This window comes from Chlamydotis macqueenii, chromosome 1 (assembly GCF_036417535.1).
Source record: "Chlamydotis macqueenii isolate bChlMac1 chromosome 1, bChlMac1.mat, whole genome shotgun sequence".
Classification (NCBI taxonomy): domain Eukaryota; kingdom Metazoa; phylum Chordata; class Aves; order Otidiformes; family Otididae; genus Chlamydotis; species Chlamydotis macqueenii.
The window spans coordinates 143,731,656-143,750,873 of NC_141556.1; the positions used below are offsets into that span (position 1 = coordinate 143,731,656).

Genomic DNA, 19,218 nt, shown 5'->3' on the forward strand with positions numbered 1-19,218 from the left:
AGAGCGCGCAGTTTACCAGAGCTTTTGCAGTATTTTCTAGATGAATGTCTGACGTATTCATTATTTAGCAAAACGGCTGATTGCCGAGCGTTTATTGTGGACATGTTTCTGAAGATTTGGGTGAAACGTGCTTTATGTGGTGTGTTTCCTGTTTCAGGCAGTGCTTCGGAGACGGCTTGCACTGGGCTGGCTGCATGATCATCGTGCTTTTGGGACAGCAGCGTCGCTTCAATGTGTTGGATTTCTGCTACCACCTGTTGAAAGTCCAAAAGCACGATGGCAAAGATGAGGTTATAAAGAATGTGGTGAGTTGAAAACATCTGTTCTGTAGTCAAGGTAGTAATAAACAACAGTAGATCAGAGCTGTTTGTGCTCAGATGCAGCGTTGATGCAGCAATCGCTTTCTAGAATGAAAAGTTGAAAAGGAGGGCACCAGGGCTTTTAGGAACAAAAGATTAAGGCGTTAGTACTGGACTTTGAAGACTGGTCAGTGAGAATTCAGTTTTCCCGAATATGTGGGATTTTTGTAATGCTTTCCATCTCATATACGTGCATTCAGGTTGTGACAAGGCTGCTGTAAATTGTCCTTCTCTGTACAAAAACCAGAACTGTCAAAACCCAAAATGCATCTTCAGTTTTCTCTGGACTAGCAGTGGAAGGGAAACATTCATAACATGGCTGAGAGAGGTGTGGTAACAGGGTTTACTGCTTTTGTGTCTAAGGCGTTTTATCTCCAAAGCTCATTCCTGTGTGTCTGGTTTTTTTTTTGTTTGCAGCCTTTGAAGAAAATGGTTGAGAGAATCCGCAAGTTCCAGATTCTGAATGATGAAATAATTGCTATTTTGGACAAGTATTTGAAGTCTGGTGATGGAGAGAGCACACCCGTGGAACACGTGCGCTGCTTCCAGCCACCGATTCATCAGTCCCTTGCCAGCAACTAGACTTCCCACCTAACGGTCCTTTTTGCACCTATTTAGGCTAAAAGTATGAGAACAAAACCAACACCAACAGTTTTAAGGAATACTCTCATCTGCATTTTTCAGTATGCCTGTGCCATTTGAGTGGTGAGCTGTCCTCTTCAGTCTCCAAGCACAATAACTGTATACAATCTATACTTATTTTTCTAGACTAAAATTTTATACACTTTGATTAAAAACCTGCGACTGTACAAGATTTTTGAAATTTCTTTGCATTCCGGTATGTATTCCGGTGGCCATTTCAGACTGGACTGGCACAATTTTCCCTGAAGCTATCACAAGAATAGCTGTGGAGGGTAAGAAACTGGGTTCTGTAGAAAAAAAAAATTTAGAAATCAATTCCTAATTGTTTGTATTATTAGAGCATTAATTGCTTAATTAGCCTTTATTAAAAAAAAAAACAACCAACCAACCGCTTGGTGCTTTGTGAATAATTTTTTTAGTCAGGTGACTGCTTTTCCTCTTTGCAAGTCTAGTCTCTGAGATCAGTAATTATGGAAATGAAGGCTAATTAAGGTGATGATTGTTTCAAAGTTATTTAACATGGAGGTGACTGATAGTATTCTGATTTTTTCAAAAGGTGTTTGATTGATTAGACTGGGGCCTGTTTACTTTTTCCTAATGAGAGCTTCTAACACAGTTTGCATTTTGGTGGCGATACAGACCTGTGTACCAGAATACATGTTTACAAGTGGTAAGGAATTCTTCTTTACAAGAATCCTGCCTACAGCGATCAGGTGTACTCTATCCCAGTACATAAGCTCTAATGATGTTAATCATGATTTACTTACGGAAAGTATTTGTTTAATTACACTTACTGTATTATGCAAACAGCGCCATCAGTAAAACTGTTTGGAAAACTTTGCAGCTGTAAAACTTGAATTTTAAAGCAGCCTGTTCAGCTAAAAGTACTAACTCCTGCTTACTTGCTTACTGCGGGATCCTAACGGAGCTTTTTGGTTGCCTGTTAGGATCAGCCCAAAACAAACGTGAGTTAAGACAGCTGTAAAAGACACAGATGGGTGATTACACATTTCACCCAGGATATGGATTTCTGGAGGTGGTGTTTGGTTAATGATTCTAACCCATAGTGTGATACCCAGAACACAGCCCTTTGAGAACCCATTTTTCTCCCTTCCCTCGTGCTAGTTTCTCCTGCTCAGCTCTTTCCAGATGTTTCACAGCAACAACATTGAGTCCAGTAATGGGTAGAAGCAACAGCAGGACAGAGTTGTCTCTGTCCCAAATAATATCTAAGCTTCACAGATACAGGAGAAGTGGTGGTTTGTTTTTTGTTTTTTTTTTTTTTTTAAAAATCACTAATTTTTATTTTCTGCCTTAGTAAACTTAAAAAAAAACCCTTATCACCTGCCTTTCCCCCCTCTTTTTAAACAATGACATTATTTTCCTCTAAACCTTTTTTTTTTTAAACTGTGTCACAGACAGTAACTGTGTCACTAAACAAAACTGCAATTCCGTGAGCTCAAGCAGTAACACTGAAAACAGAGAGCAGCTTTGCTCTAGCATGGCCTAGCAAATAGAACCTTGATGTCTTCCCCAAAAGAGGGAGTAGCTTTTTTGGCTCCTATCAACTATTTCAACCCTTCCTCCTTCTGCCTCACCTATCCAAGCAGAGCAGCAGCTCCAGCCAGCCAGTTACTCTGATTTGGTAAGGCTGGGGTTTTCTTATGCAAATCCTGCAAGTTTAGCATACAGCTGTAGTTAAGCAGTATTTTCAAACGACTGGCCTTTGTGGGTTGTTGTAGCTTTCCCTTTCCAAACTGGGACAAGAGTACTTACTGCAACTCCTGTTTACAGTCACTCAGCGTTCAACCAGGGCATAAGTACAAAGGATCCACGTTCACTGCAATCTTTTTACCACCAATGCAGAAATAGAGCAATTTATTTTTGATAAAATTGTCATTAGTGCAATACATCTTAAAACAGAAGAATGAAATGAAAGTATTTACACATAACTTAAACAACAAAACCAACTGTGGTCTGAGGTCAGTTTAGTATTGTTTAAAGTAAAAATAAGGCAAATGAAAAACCCTTCAGTGTTCTTTATCCAAACTAATCAAACTTAAAAAATAACGATTGTCTACACATACTGTTAAAAAGTACATGAGTTTCCAGACACACTCAGACATTTCACAGCAGAAAAAAAAATTTCCAGAGTTACAGAATTGTTCTTTTCTTAAGTAACATGTAGATATTTTCAAAAGGCTGACAGGCTTCCATTTCTCCTGGCTGAGAGACTCTCAGTGGATTGCGTTTCACCTAGACAGGCAGCACTTTCTTCATCGTGATTAAAGCAGTCGTAGGTGCTCAGCAAAGTACCATTTGCTGCTCTATCATCTTTCCGCAAAGAGAGGGGCAGGTTTGCTAGGGTGAAGTTAACATCTTTGAAGGCATGCAATAAAAAGATCCCCACGATAATAGTCAGGAAGCCACTGAAGGTGCCAATAATGTCATCAGCCGCCATGTGCTGCCATTCCTTGAAAAGGATGGCAGAACAAGTTAGAACAGATGTCGTGAAGATTACATAATATATAGGAGTCACTATCGAAGTGTTGAAGATATCCAGGGCCCTGTTTAAATAGTTGATCTGCGTGCTCACACAGACAATAAGGCTTAGCAGCAGAATCCAAGACAAGGGATGTTTCAGCACTGGTTTTCCTGCAAAAAGTTCCTTTATAGCGATGCCCAAACCTTTTACACAGGAGACTGATAATGCTCCAATGACAGAGCAAATTGTTATGTACACGAGAATGTTGGTCTGTCCATGGCGAGGTCCCACCACAAATATTAGAATTAAAGACACAATGACAACAAGAGTTGCGAAGAGCACAAAACCTGTGGTTGAAAGGGGGGAAAAAAAAAAAAAAAAAATCTTGTTAGTTATGTATACTATCAGAAGAGCCTTAGAGGTACTGAGAAAACACTTACTTATGAGCAATGTGATCGGCTCAGCTTAAACAGAAGAGTTCAGGATGTTTCTCCTTACTCCTCCAACATCAAAGTTAAAATGATTTTAGAGTGAGCTAGCTAAAGCAAAGAACACAACTCAGGCATCTTGTATTACCTTTCCCAGTCTATCATCAGCAAGATGGCTACGGGATCAGATTGCTAAGTTGCCTTACGCACAGACTCACTGAAGCGTAGATGCTACTGGATACAGGCTTGTGTCTGAACGCTCTTTAGGGAGGTAAGTTTTCACAGGCTGCTACATTCATCAGCAGATTTCCAATAATCAGGTAATTCCTTCAGATCATCTTTTTCATCCCTGTGCTGGCCATTTCCTTGTGTTTAAAACTGGAGTTGCTTTGGCATATACAGTACTTTGCCAGCGTGTATTTGCGAGTGCCTCATCGTCCACGTAAGCATAGGAGCAAGTCTCCAGGATGACACATCTCAGCAGACACCTACCACAGCACCTATCTTTTCATTTGAAGGATAGCTCAAAGTGGGGCTCAGAGAATGACACACTTCAATTAAAACAGGAATTACAGAAGTTGTGTTTATCCAGCTGGGCTGCTGTGTTTGTGTAAACTGTCATCTCAATGGTTCACATCAAGACACTCTGTTCAAGGCCAGACAAGTTCACTGGCATCACACAAAGCTCTCTATGGCATTATGTCACAGAACTCAAATCTCTACTTCATTTTGACAACATGAAGCAGACACAGGCTATCTTCCCGGAACTTGAAAGCAGCAGTAACACAAGTATAATAAAGAAATTACGGGCTGCTTACATACCAAGCCAGCATTTTTCTTACCTGGATCACCCAGTTTGTGAGACATTTCATTCAAAGTTTCTACTTCCTCCTCTTGCGGAGCATGAATTACCATCACAGTTGATCCCAGTATACTTAGCAAACACCCTATTTTTCCATGTAGATTAAGTTTTTCATTTAAGAAGAAGGATGACAGAATGGCACTAAAAAGAAAAAAATGCAGGAGCAAACAAGCAATTAGTAATATCTAACTAATTTGCTTATCAACTTACAGGTTGCTTTGACTGTACAGGTTCACTAGCACACATAGTGTGCAGCTTTTGGTGAGCAGGAGCACTACTCATGTCCTTAAATCAGTTACGCCACATCTACAAATTCAGCATTTACTTAAAATAGCTACATAGTTGATTTTCTATCTCAAGATAGTTCTGTCCATAGCAAGTATCTGTTGATATTTGGTATCTTTCCCCAGAACTCCTTTTTTTTTATGCTGCCTCCTCAAAAACTCTGCATCTAAGCACTTGAAAAAATAATTTTTAAAAGACCAAAATCTTAACTCTGGTTAGGAATTAAAATACTACACTGTTGTACACAACATGTTTTTTTAAATGCAGACGATGATAGCTTTTTGCAGCTTGAGGATGCACTGCTAGAACTCTTTTAGACCACAGTCACTTCACATTTGGAGAAACTTAAAGTTACTCCTGATGTTTATAAGCACACTTTATGTACAGTTTATTACAGTATAACTGAGTGGCACACTTATAAATAAGTATTTTGCTCCTCTCTCTGAAATCACACTGCTGTTAGTGCTTCTTACCTTACAAGAACACTGAGAGCTCCTAAAGGAGTCACTAACGTAGCTGGTGCAAAAGCATAGGCAGCAAAATTAGCTACTTCGCCAGCTCCCACTGCAAAGTAATAATAGTAATAAAAAAAAGGAGTTAGGCTGTCTTACGCAACAAACCTGTGAATCAGCGCAAGTGTTCTTGTAGACACAAGCACGCAGTAAGGAAACAATGGAAAGTTCTGATTACAGAATTCAACCAACAGTACTAGCACAACGCAGCCCCCCATCACTGTATTTTAAAAACAGGCTGGAGGACTACAACAGGTATTAAAAATAATTCAGCCAAATTAGAAGATGTTTTATTTTGGTGTCTGTGTTGTAGCTCCCCAGCCTGCCAACTTGAGTCATGAAAACTTCTCCGTGGAGAAACCTGCAATAGCACGATATCAGGCAACGTGTACATTAAGCCGCAGTTACCTGAACACAGTCAGTAAGTCCAGAGTTTAAGCAATGGGGGAAAAAAAAAAAGTTCAGAAAATAGACATCATCTCAAAATATGCTTTCCTCTAAAGAATCTCGTGTATCTAAGCACTTCTCTGCTAGGACAAAAACCAGAATGCATATGCTAGCAAAGAGATACAGGAAGTTCAAAGTCTGCCTACTTCCACTGCCCAAAGAGGAAAATAAACTTAACAGAAGAAGTTCTGGTGTGAGAGATGTTATATTAAAATTGTTAGAGCTGCACCCATCAAATCACCAGACAGCATTACCATACACTGTAGAATTCCCATCTTGCTCATTTTTTGTAACCACTGCTGCCACCTATGGCAGTCATTTAATTAAATTATACAAAGCATTACATAATAAATAAAAATTATATTTTGATACTTACTTGAAAGAAGTCCAGCCCACCACAGCCACTCCTTAAGATATGCATGACCACCTTGACCTAAAATTGAAAGAATGCTTGCTACTCCATTAAAAACCATACATGAACAAACATTAAGCCCAGTCACTGATAACATCACCAAAATAATTTTTGCAGCCCATGTCCTTAAAAAGACAGGTAATCTTTTAATACTCAGGTTTTATAGTTAGAGGAGTTAAAATTAAAATATTCAAATTTCTGATGTGCATGTGCCTCCTACAGCCTACTTTGAAAACTAGTGATTTCTTTTGTATTAGAAATGGTACTGATGATCATATCTGCGTTACCCTAAAGAACCAGTTTTCAACTCATTGCAGTGACATTAAAAGCCAAGTTTTGTGTCTGAGAATGCCACTTTGTGGAAATCATGTGTAGCTTATGTGATGGATTACATATACAAACATGTGAAATGCAGTCACACTTTCCCATTCCAAACCAGGGCGCATGAATTATTCTTGAGATCAAGCATCTTTTAGGAGCAGAGATGACAGGTACTGAATTAAAAATATTCAGATTCAACCCTCTGAATCATTTGAGGATGCTGCATCCATCCTATCTAAATCTATCCTCTTTCAGTTTAAAACGATTGCCCCTTGTCCTATCACAACAGGCCCTGCTAAAGCAACTTCTCCCCATCTTTCTTACAAGCCCCTGTTAGGTACTGGAAGGCTGCCATAAGGTCTCCCAGAGCTTTTCTTCTCCAGGCTGAACAGCCCCAACTCTCTCAGCCTGTCCTCATAGGAGAGGTGCTCCAGCCCTCTGATCATCTTCGTGGCCCTCCTCTGGACCCTCTCCAACTGGTCCATGTCCTTCTTATGTTGGGGGCTCCAGCGCTGGACACAGTACTCCAGGTGGGGTCTCACCAGAGCAGCGCAGAGAGAGAGCTCCCTCGACCTGCTGGCCACACTTCTTTTGATGTGGCCCAGGATGCAGTTGGCTTTCTGGGCTGCAAGCACACACGAGCTCATGTCCAGTTTTTCATCCACCAGTACCTACAAGTCCTCCTCAGGGCTGCTCTCAAATCCATTCATCCCCCTAGCCTGTACAATCCTCAGAATTGCCCCGACCCATGTGCAGGACCTTACACTTGGCCTTGTTGAACTTCATGAGGTTCACACAGGTCCACCTCTCCAGCCTGTCAAGGTCCCTCTGGATGGCATCTCTTCCCTCTAGTGAATCAACTGCACCACTGAGCTTAGTGTCAACCACAAACTTGCTGAGAGTGGACTCAGTCTCACTATGTCATTGGTGAAGATATTAAATAGTACTGGTTCCAGTATGAACCCTTGAGGGACACTATTCATTACACATGATCATTACATGTGATTTTCAGTTTTCTAAAACATTCTCCTGACACTCAAATGCAGTTAACATTCTCCTAAATTCACTCATTCAGAGGCACAGACATAGGTAAGAGTGCTGGTTCCAAGTTCAATTTGCAAGTACCATTCAGATTTAACTGACAGGCAAAGGAATCGTTCAACAAGTGTCCCTAGGGGGGCATTACATGCAAATTAAATAGTGTGCATCACACAGAGTTAGGTATATCTGATACCAGAGAAAGAACACATCAGCTATAGGTTTTAGGTTTCATATAACTGTAACAAACAAAAAAAGTCAAAATAGGATCATATGTTTAGTAATCTTCTATTAAACAGCAAAACTTAAATGTCAGCAAGTTTCTTAAACATGTATTTACCTGCTCTCATGGAGCCTTTCCTAGCTAACCGGAGAAGGCCTTTCTTCTTCAGGATGAAACTTCCTCCAATAAAAATGCTGGAGCTCATAGCCAACACCAGCCCAATACAGAAGTCATATCTTCCACGAGTTTGGCTCATCTCGTAAACTACTAAAGACCGTCACATTGATGAATGAACAGTAGAACTTCTGTTACTCAACACAAGATGATGCAACACTGAAACCTGAGCAAAATAAACACGTCAGAATTAAATTGGTAGAAATACATATGGTACAGGAAAATCTTTAACAGCTCATGCGACTGGTTGGTTCTCCTGTGCATGGTCTCTGGTTTATAAAAAAGGCAATCTTTGAAGCATGTGTAAGCTTGAACTATGGATGAGTGACTAACAAGGCTGAACACAGAGAAGGGCGGGCTTCTGACCTGGCATATAAAGACTGAAACCCCAACAAATAAAAGTTCTTTGAAAAAAACTGAGGAAAACGTAAAGATGTGTGATTTCTTTTTCTTTTCATTAAGCACACAGATATATATGTCCAGCACACCATGTAACTGACAATAGCTGATCAAATGATTACTTACATTGGAATCAGTTTGTAAGGGAGTTTGAGAACAGCCACAGCATTTCTTCCATATAAACTCACTAGAAAAATGAAAGAGAAGATAAGAACAAGGGTTTAATCACACAGTAATTTCCCTAACACAAACAAGCTTGAAATGTATGCACACGCACTTATCCTCTAACGAACAGGGAAATCCGTAACAAGAAAAAAGGCATCTGTTTGTTGATAGTTTTACAAAGAGTTTCCCATACCTGTAAGAAGCATCTTTTCACTTTAGCTGTTAAGAGTTTACAGTTTAAAAGCTTTCACATAGCCTGCTAAGAGTCCAAATTTACTTAGGTAAGACCTTCAACAACAGCTTAGCAGAAGATAGCAATTTTTAGGCTAGAAATCAAGACTTCTAATCTTTTTTCCTGTTACAAGCTGCAGTGAGCATATCCTGGATTCCACACAAGATTTTGAATTAAGGTAGCTCTAAAACTAATTTTTAAACTGAAGGAAAAAAGGCTCAAAGTACTTTCAAGGCAATTAACCTCTCCGTAGTATGAAAGGAAATTAAAACTATTTTTAGGCTTTGATTTCAAGACAACCGATAATTATGACAGTATAGAGAACTGTTCTAAAGGAAGAAGAGACCTATAGATAAAAAAAAAAATTATTTCCTGGGAACACCAATCACAGATGTGCCAAGACTAGCATCTAGTTCCCTAAGGAATTATTTTCTAGCTACTCAAAAGCGTGGCATATGACGTAAGTTGCATTAACAAGCTTTTGATTTAAAAGTAAAAGGGGGAAATGAAGAGAACAGAATAAAATGTTTCCATTTCAGTGCTTACTGGAATCTGAATTACACAGCTTTAATGTTGAGTTACAGCAGCAGCTTCCCCAGGGAGGAGTACAATGCCGGCATCAAGGCACTGCAGTACCCAAAGCACCCTCTTTCATGCCCAGGCAGATATGGATGCACCCACTGGGAGTCCAGGACTAGATAAAATAATATTCTGCTCTGCCATGTGAGTTCACAGTTCTGATTCCTGCACTTGCTCCTTCAGAACTTGTTTTCTTCCAAAACTACCTTTCCCTGTACGTTCTTGCTTCCAACTTTGATTAATTTGCTACACCCCTAGGAAAAACCTAGCAGAAAGCTACAGGTACGTTAACATTGAAACTGAACACAGACTCACTCACTTGCATCCAAGTTAGGCTGTGAAAAAAAGTACAGGAAAGTAGACCCATTTAATAAGCATTCAACATGGCACTATTCAAAATGCTGCAAGATCCACAGTTCAAAATTCTTAAATCCTATTCCCTTAATCCTTGCATAGAAGTTTTTAATATATTATTTTGTAGGAAAAAAATAAGTAAAGGGTCTGCTTTCATTTTCTAGCAACTTTAAAAAAAAATAAACGTTAAGTAGATTCTTGCATGATACAAAATCACCTATCAAACAAAACCAAAACAGACAAATCATTAGTGCGGGAGACAGACCAGAAACAGCCACCTCACTAACGGCATCAAATATTTATCTGGTTTTGAATTCAAAGCAGGACTTTCAGTCCCCTGAAGAAAAAAAAGACATTTTTTTAATGGAAGAAAAAGCCATCGAGAAACTTTAGCAACTGTTCTCTCTACCATCTTTTCTAGCAGTCCTAAGTCACACTGTTCAGGCAATCAAGCTAAGAGTGCTCTTCTAGCTCCAGCTGATGTAAAATGTGATACTGGTACAGCATCAGCTCGGGGAGGGAGGCTTCTTTTGCTGAGCTCTTCTACTCTACCAGCATTTTCAACAACTCCTACTCTAGTTATATTACTAATGGGAGTATTTTCACTAGTGTAGCTTTTTACTAAAACAGACCTCACCGTACGAGCAAAACTGCTTTTTTTTTTTTTTTTTCCTCTCTCTCCCTGGCTTGCATAGCTTCATCTACATGAAAACAGCAGTTAGTGCCATTCCAACATCTCCCACCCACTGCCTTTCAGAGACAAGGGAGAAGCACAGGTTGCTTTTCTTTGGAATAGAGGAAGAATTTCATTGCAGAAGAATCAGGAAAACACCCTAAGGATGCTACACTTCAAAAGTAGTAGTTCTACTCTCCTTCAAGTCCCAAACACATGAAAGAGTTTTTGATTCCCTGTCAACTACTTTCTTAAGTTGGTAAACAATTCAAATCTTAACCACTTCTTTGCACAAATTACTGCTAGCTTTTCTTTCTAAATTTATTTGTCCTCATAGACATGGCCAATCCAATTTCTGCTTGAGCTGGACTGCCATACTTCCACCTAAGGTTTATACAGACGTCTACATTTGCTGATCACTTCTGCCACACAGTCATGGTGAACCCAACTTCTCTCTGAAGAGTTTTGGTTCATTTTCCATACAGCACAGATGTAACTCACGTGTAGAACTGACAGGTATAGCTGCAAAGTCAAAGCAACAGAAGGGACAGCAAGTTTCGCACTTCAGGAAATCAGTAGTTTAATTCTAACCCTAAGACTTAGTAAAAGAAGAGGAACTAATGCATCCTCATAAATATAATAAAGAAAAATTATCATCTTTGGAAGTAAGAAAAGGCCACGAAATTAGCAGTTTCTAGAATAAATACTCCTCTTGTGTTTCAGCTCTGGGACATGCCAAAGCTGTCCCATTCCAGCAGCCAGGGCCACTACCAAGTTATAAACAGGAAAGAAGCCAGAAAATGTAGGAGTTCAACAAAGTTGGCAGTGGTTTTAGTTGTATTTGGTGTAGTTCTCCAAAGGTTCTTTAATAAGTTCACAGCTGATTTTAACATAGAGAGTATTTCATCCATCCAAGACTAGCAGGTTCATGGAGGAACACTAGTTTGCTGCTCTGATTTCAGAGATGTAATGAGGGGATGAGACCCTTATCCAGAGAAACTACAATATTTACAACGCCTCGAAGAACCACCCATTGATGAACTGCCTATGGATGACCTAGTATCGTGAGTCATAACCCTCAGTGCGCAAGAGTGCAGTGACAGACAACAAAGTGAACATATACCGAGCTTGAGGGTTAGCAGGTAGGGAGAAATGGAAAAAAAGTGTTCTGGAAAAAAAAAAAAGGAAACAAAAAAAAAACCAACAAAAAACTGTGGGACATAAGCAAGTCCAGATTAGCCACAAAGCTTATTTGCTTACTTTTAAGATGTAATCGAGAAGCATCACAAATGCTGACAAGATACAGAATCTCTGCTCTAAACCCCAAGGAAACACTTCTTTGTCTCTTTGCTCAGAAGTCCTCTTCTCCCAAAACCAGCATGCACACAGCGCTCAAGAGATGTTATATATTTATTGCAACAAGTAAGCTCCCTAAATATTCAGGAACACTAAAACTGGTATCATGAGCTGAAATAATATTCTACATTACAAGGTGACAAGCATAATTAAGTATAAGGGAGTTATCAGCCAAAGAAAACGAATATCACTTCCACATGTTGTACATGGTATGGAAGCAATAATTATAGACAAAAGGAAACAGGATGGTTTGTTCCAACTTTGCCTCTTGGACCACCAGCCCTCAAGAGTTCAATAGACAGCCTTTTCTCCTAGAAATAATCTAAATATATGTTAAAATACTTAAATGCTAGAACTGATAAATTTACTGTCTAAAAACTGATTATCTTAACTGTGAAGAAAATTATGTCACTAAGCTAACAAGGACCTTAATAGGCCACTTACTTCCATCCTTTGCCATGTACAGCATCATTCACTGCTGTTCCTCATTACACATAATTCAGCCAAGCTTCTCCCAGCAAATACTTACAAAGGAAACCTCACAAACACCACAGTCACATTTTGATGCTGTTAGGAACTCTCATTATCTAATGATCTTCCTCTACATCTTCACTTTGACTACGAAAGCTTGTTATGTTTGCCCACTCTGAACTTGGAAAAGATACAACTCATTTTATCTTTGCACCCAGATCTTAACATTACTCTGCAAGTTAGATGCTTGGCACTTCCTGTTGTGCCACATTTTCCCAATACCCCACTTTTTTTTTTTTTTTTTTAATGAAGTGCAACTCCCAAAGCTGCATACAGCATTTTAGCTGAGATATTATTACTTCCACAACACAGTGGAAGACTCTACTTTTTTTCATGCAACCCAAAATTGGTCGTTTTCTTTGCCCTTCCCAAGCAATTACCTACTGTTGAATCATCTTCAACTTCTTTATCAGTACAACCTCTAAATTATTTTCTACAAAACTACTGTTCTCTAAACTGTATTTGTACAGCAAATTATCCCTGCCTGGGTGTAATAATTTTCATTTACTCCTATAAAAAGTATATCCTTTTTTCATAAATGTTTCCTGAAAATATTCATCTGAGTTCACACACTGGCAGCCGTTCCCTGCTCAATGCCATTATTTCTTTGTCCTTTCAGCCAGATCACTAATAATAAACAGCGCAAGATTCAGACATGACTCACACGGAAGGATTTTTAAACAAAGGTCTGTTTTGACAGGACATTAGTAATAGTTACTGCAGGTACAGCCATTCAGTATCTTTTGAACTGTTCTGTGGCATTTTATTCTCAATTCTGCTTATTTATATGTTTCTAACATTGAAATAGAGCACCTATTTAATGCCCTCCTAGCCATAAAGCTTTTAAGGGAAGAAAAAGGGGTTGAGTCAACAAGCTGCTTGTAACAAATACACATTGAGTACTATGCATCACATTGACTATATGTGTTTCCTTCTTGCTTTCTACAGGCGTAGAACGACAGGAAACCGAAACACTTCCTAACAACAAAAACGCAAATGTTCAGTGATGAGCCTTTCGAAGGCTTATCATACATACCAATTTTGTTCCCAAATCCAGAGGCATTCGCTTCTTAAATATTTCAGTGTTAGGTTTCTAAAACATAAGTTAAAAATAATATTAATTGGCATTTTAAGGATTCAGCTAAAAACATTAGGTCCACCATATCAAGTTAATCTCATTTTCATGCATGACACACAAGACTGTACATTGTCTCATCTATGCTTTAAGAAGGGAGAGGATTTCTGTTTTGAAAACACTTGAATAACAAAGGAGTGTAATTTTAAAATTTATCTTCCTTATGTATGTCTCACCTAAAGCGTTACAGTCATTTCAACCCTTCACTTTTCACTTCACTTACCAAAGAAATCAACTTGCAATCTAAGCTATTCTTCAGAAGGAAACATGCTAAAGTTGAACTGAAATACTATCCTAGTCCTTTCAGTTTTGTTCTGTAACTTAAGTGCTAAGGCACTTTAGTAAAAAAACTAATATAAAGTTTCAATTTTTGGCTTTGGTACAGTGAATTTTCAGAGGATGTTTATATACAGAACTCTAGGGCGGCAGGGAGAACGAACACAGAAATATCCTCAGTAAGATTACCAAAATCCCTAAAGTACAGTCAACTCTTTGATCCAAGTCTTTCCTCAACTATGTTCTGTCCAGTCATGAACGTATCTTTTAAACACAGGTATAGAGAGAACACTGAAAGGACAGAAACAACACAGCATTAAGATAAAAGAACTGCTGGTTCGAAACTCAGTCACATGCATCTTTAAAAGGCCACGATGCTCGCCTACAGTACCCAAAGGTTCTGTATATATTAGTTAGGAAAGAGTACCTGCAATTTTTCACTGTAAGTCTGCCTGAATAGAGATATAGTTTTCCAGTTTTGTCAAAGTTAAAGGAGTGTGCAAACTTATATACATAATTATTTACCTATTACACAGGCAAGGTAAAAAAACCCGCAATTTGTTTATAATGCTATACATAGGCATATATATATATAAAATACGTTAGAGGCACTAGCACAAGTACTTAGAAAGCAAAACATACGTTAACAGTTCTAAAGTTGCCTCTTCTAAAAGTTTCAGTTAAACTGTAGGGAACTTATCCTTTATAGATTTCTATTAATAATGCAAAGGCAACAAGCATCCAATTTCAAAAAACTGGGAGAAAACAAGAAAACTGCCACGCTATAAGTTGTTGTACATCTTATTCTCTTTGTATTTGCTATTTGTAGACCTTCAATTAAAGTATTTTCACATGAAACTAAAAAGTATATTCACTAAAACTGTTCACTGTTCAGCATTCACTAATGCTGTTCATTAACTGAAAGCAAACCATAGACTGTGCTTTATAGTTGATACTGTATTGACTGTATTTCCTAGAAGTTTATCAAAAAAGCCTCCAGATAACAGTTGATGACATGACTTGCTTCATCTTTGCTGTATCTACAACACCAGCTCCACTCTCGGGAGGATGAGTTACCAGCACAGGCCCACTTCAGTTCTACCTTCAGTATTTAAGATAAGAAGTTTCAAATTTAAGATAACCCAGTAAGTTAGAGTCAAATCTAGACATTATTCAGTGGTTTTCCTTTGTCATCACTGATTATCTGCTCTAACCTGGTTTCTGTTTGACGGGATTTTACTCTGAGAATTAATAACTTTAATGAAAGCAGAACTATTGCGACACTGAATTCTAAATACAATGATACTGTCACAAACTTACGCAATAATTTCCTATCAACGAACCTGTTATCTTTCAGAGGGGAAAAAAAAACTTAACTGTATGCAAGGAGGCACGTCAAAAGCATTCAAAAAGATGGACGATGACTTACATTTATTATATTTTAATTAAAAATAAAAATATTGCTGGAAAGTGGAGAAAGTTGATTGTCTGAAAAAGATCAGAAAAATTCGAGGGCTAAAGAGTCAGACCCAGCCTGTATCCTCACAGTATAAGAATGAACACAATTGATCATTCTGAACTACAATGCAAAGCTAAAATTATTTTTTTTCCCACCTCAAACTAAAGCACTGCCAGGGCTCTGAAGTTCTGCTGAAGCCGATGTGGAATGAAGCTGCACAACCCTCAACCTCAGCTAAAATCAATCGTGAAGCAAACCGAGGACAAACTGGTTTAGCTCCCCAATTAACACCACGCACGAAGAAGCACAACAACTCCAGTGCCCTGGCAGAACCAGCACGCTGTAACTTGACAATTCTGCCCAGCCAGAGAGCCTAACAAATATCCAGATTTTTTTTTTTTTTTTTTGTCTTGGCCTTCGGAGCCCAAGCCATAGCAAGTGTCCCACTACGGAGAAACCAACACGGCGAGAGTCTCGGGCTTCCGCGGCCAGGCTGAAGGCCGGGAGCCGTGACAGCCTCCTCATCGTCGCCACCCGTTCGCAGGCAGCAGGGCTCGGCCCGCCCTGCTCGTTCCTCACCCGCAGCGCCGAACGCCAAGGACCCCGCGCGGCTCAGGGGAAGGGGGCCGGGGCGGGAGGGACCGCGGCGGCGGCAGGACTGCAGGCAGCAGCCGGGGCCCCGGCGCCGAGCCGGAGCCCAGAGGCGGGGGCAGTGCCCCTGCCTCCGGCCGGCCGGGCCGCAGCGGCGCGCGGGGAGCGGGGACGCGCCTCCCGCCCGCAGGCACCGCCCCCCGCAGCGTCCCGTGCGCCCCCCAACCGCCGCCTCCCCTCCTCACCCAGTCCGCCGAGGGGCCGTCCGGGCCCGCCACCGCCCCCGCCCCTCAACCAGCCGGGCCCCCTCTCCCGGCGGCGGGCCCGCCTGTCCGCCTCTCGCCGGTTACCTGCGGTTGCCGCCCCTCACATCCCCGCCGGGAGGGGCCCCGCGGCCGACGCCGCGCGCGGACAAAGAGGAGGAGACGGGGAAGAGGGAGGCCGGAGCGGGCGGTAGGAGGGGCCGGTGCCCGCACGCTCCACCGCCATGAGGGGAAGAGGCGGAGGCGGGGAACGGCAGCGGGGTGCGGCGGACAACGGCGGCGGGAGGCGAGGGCAGCCGGCGTCCTAAACCTGACCACCCCCTCCCTGCTGATTCCGGCAGCGCCCGCCGGAAGGGGCGCGGCCCGGCCCAGAGCGAGGCCCGCCACGGATCACGTGCCCGTCCCCGTAGCCCCGCCCCCTCCCGTCCCTCGGGGCGCGGGGCGGCCGCTGACGCCGCCGCTAACGGCTGCCAACCGCCTTCCCGGGGCGCCCCTTAGAGGCCCCTGCGGGCCCTGCCGCTCACAGGCGAGCGTCCGGACGGCGGCAGCCGGGCCGCGGGAAGAGGCGCGGTGGAACCGCCTTGCCTCACCCAGCGTCGGCTTCGCAGCGACGCTGTGCGCCTGCAACCGTGTCTCGGCCGTTCCCGCCTCTTACCCTGGGCGCTCCCGCCAAAATCCACCTTACACTCGTACAGGAAAAAAAAAAAATAAAAAAAAAAAAAATCCACAATTAGAAAAAACGACGACACACCATTCCCCGCCCCTCAAAACTCCAAACATGCCTGGAAGTCATGTATTACCCAGTTTTTACACTCTTACAGAAAAAAAAAAAAAAAAAAGACTTAAACTTGCAAACCATATGCAGTAAGGGAAAGAGGCGTTTTATGGCATTGGATAAATAGCACGGTTTATTCACCTGTTTAATTCAGGTCCCATGCTCTCGGTGCATACTTTACAACCAAAAATGCTTTAATCTCACAGGAAGTAAAATTGATACATATGCATAAAGAAATACTTCTCAGCTGAGGAGTCTTTGAAACAATCGTAACAAGTGTCAGACTCAGAATGCTCTTCAGTCTCTTCAAAACCTCAGTCTCTTCTTCAGTCTCTTCTCTCTACCTGTTGGAGAAGGTCCAGAGGAGGCCACGAAGATGATCGGAGCGCTAGAGCACCTCTCCTGTGAGGACAGGCAGAGAGAGTTGGGGCTGTTCAGCCTGGAGAAGAGGAGGCTCCAGGGAGACCTGATAGCCGTCTTCCAGTCCCTCAAGGGGGCCTACAAGAAAGATGGGGAGGGAGAAACTCTTTAGCAGGGCCTGTTGTGATAGGATGAGGCGTAATGGTTTTAAAATAGAGGGAGGCAGACTCAGACTGGACATAAGGAAACAAATTTTTACAATGAGGGTAGTGAAACACTGGAACAGGTTGTCCAGAGAAGTGGTGTATGCCCCATCCCTGGAAATATTCAAGGCCAGGTTGGATGAGGCTCTGAGCAACCTGATCTGGTTGGAGATGTCTCTGCTCCTTGCAGGGGTGTTGGACTGATGGCCTTTAAAGGTCCCTTCCAACCCTAACCATTCAATCATTCTAAAACTATTTGAACAGGCTTTACAAAGCTGCACTGTAGCACTATGTCTAGATTACCAACATTGCCAAAACACAGGCAGTAGCTCCACGTGGAAGACACAACCCTGCCTTTTCAAGTAGGATGGACCATTTTGTCGCATCCCTTAGTGACAACAGTTTCTTCCTTTTTATCCTTCCTTCCTCAGGATTTGTGTTGTCTTATATCATACTCTGCACAAGCAGCTTCTTCATTTTTGCTAGACTTGGAAACAAAACCCGAGAAGCAATCTTGGCTTTCCCCCACAGGATGCCCGTGACAAAGCTACTCCTCATCACGTTACCTGCTGTGTTCTTTCTCAGCTCAACCAACCCCGTCTCTCACTCTGCCACTCCCTACAACTTCTAGGCCACTAAAAGCAAATCGAGAAAATTTAGGTCTATTGTATTCCTTAAGGTAACATTCTATTCCCCAATTTAAAACCAGTCTAGTATTTATAACGTGAACTTTGCCTTTGTGAAGTAGTTTGCACACATATATATATTTATATGTACATATATATACACACACACACCACTGAGCAATATGCAGTTACCTATGTAATTACACAGTAGGAACTTCTGAAGTAGTTGTTTTCATATATATATACACCCACACCCACTAAGCAATATGCAGTTACTACCTAGGTAATTACACAGTAGGAGGCTGGTTTTTCTGTGTTTTACAAGATGCCAAAATAGTGAAGTTTTTTAAAAAGTTCAACAGCTGGTGAAAAGGGTTCCTCAAATGGATTAAAAAAAAATTAACAACTGTACCGCATAAACGAGTCAGGTGTAAACAGGAGCATCTAAGTACCAATATCTAAGAGAGTTCAAAGTTTACAGGAGCTGAAATTAACGTGCCTGTGATCATGCCAAATTTTGGAAACATATACACATTAGTATTCCTGAGTTGAACAGTAATGATGCCTGAAGCGAGTTAATTTAGTCTTCTCCTTCCACTCTGCTCTCCTCTCTTCAAAAACACCTGTCAACCAATCTAGACCAATACCAAAGAGAATGAACACCTGAAAATATTACCTGGACTCCCTTAAGTGTTACAGACTCTTCATGGGATGTCAGTGATTATCTGTCAATCATCCTTCTCATATTTCTTCAACTGCTAGTTCCACTTAACACGCTGTCATTTCTTCATACAAAATAAGAATTTTTTTAAGTGCTCTCAATTTGGCACAAATCATTAAGCCTTTACTTCAAAGCAGGGGTTGTGCTCTGTAACAGAAAATACTCAAAGCATCTTTAAAAAATTTACAAGAGCATGGGATTTCAGGCGTGTTTGTGGTGTATCTGGAAAGAAATCCAAGTACCAGAAGGGTGGCAACCTGCCAAACCTAACCCGTTCTCGTAGAGTAACTCAGCAGCACTGTCCGTCTGGGTGCTCTGTGAATTCCACAGGA

General features: G+C 41.3%; 2 protein-coding genes across 3 annotated transcripts in view; one reads left to right on the forward strand and one right to left on the reverse strand.

Annotated features, from left to right (window-relative positions):
* CYFIP1 (cytoplasmic FMR1 interacting protein 1) overlaps nt 1-1,841 on the forward strand; it is a 78,197-nt gene extending 76,356 nt beyond the window's left edge. The window contains exons 30-31 of the mRNA XM_086768899.1: nt 158-305; nt 777-1,841. Coding sequence (XP_086625025.1) covers nt 158-305; nt 777-941 — 313 coding nt within the window. The 3' untranslated portion in view covers nt 942-1,841. The remainder of the gene's footprint in view (nt 1-157; nt 306-776) is intronic.
* Nucleotides 1,842-2,849: 1,008 nt separating this feature from the next.
* NIPA2 (NIPA magnesium transporter 2) lies at nt 2,850-16,549 on the reverse strand. 2 transcript variants are annotated; one of them, XM_086768912.1, is made up of 8 exons: nt 16,289-16,549; nt 13,514-13,570; nt 8,714-8,774; nt 8,132-8,354; nt 6,397-6,453; nt 5,535-5,625; nt 4,757-4,917; nt 2,850-3,833 (listed from the first exon to the last, which is right to left on the reverse strand). In XM_086768912.1, the coding sequence occupies exons 4-8, from the start codon at nt 8,268-8,270 to the stop codon at nt 3,196-3,198; spliced, it is 1,086 nt and encodes a 361-aa protein (XP_086625038.1). In that variant the 5' UTR covers nt 8,271-8,354; nt 8,714-8,774; nt 13,514-13,570; nt 16,289-16,549; the 3' UTR covers nt 2,850-3,195. The 2 variants fall into 2 exon arrangements, with proteins under 2 accessions (XP_086625038.1, XP_086625048.1); XM_086768922.1 differs by lacking the exon at nt 16,289-16,549 and adding an exon at nt 15,927-15,997.
* Between the last annotated feature and the right edge of the window lie 2,669 nt (nt 16,550-19,218).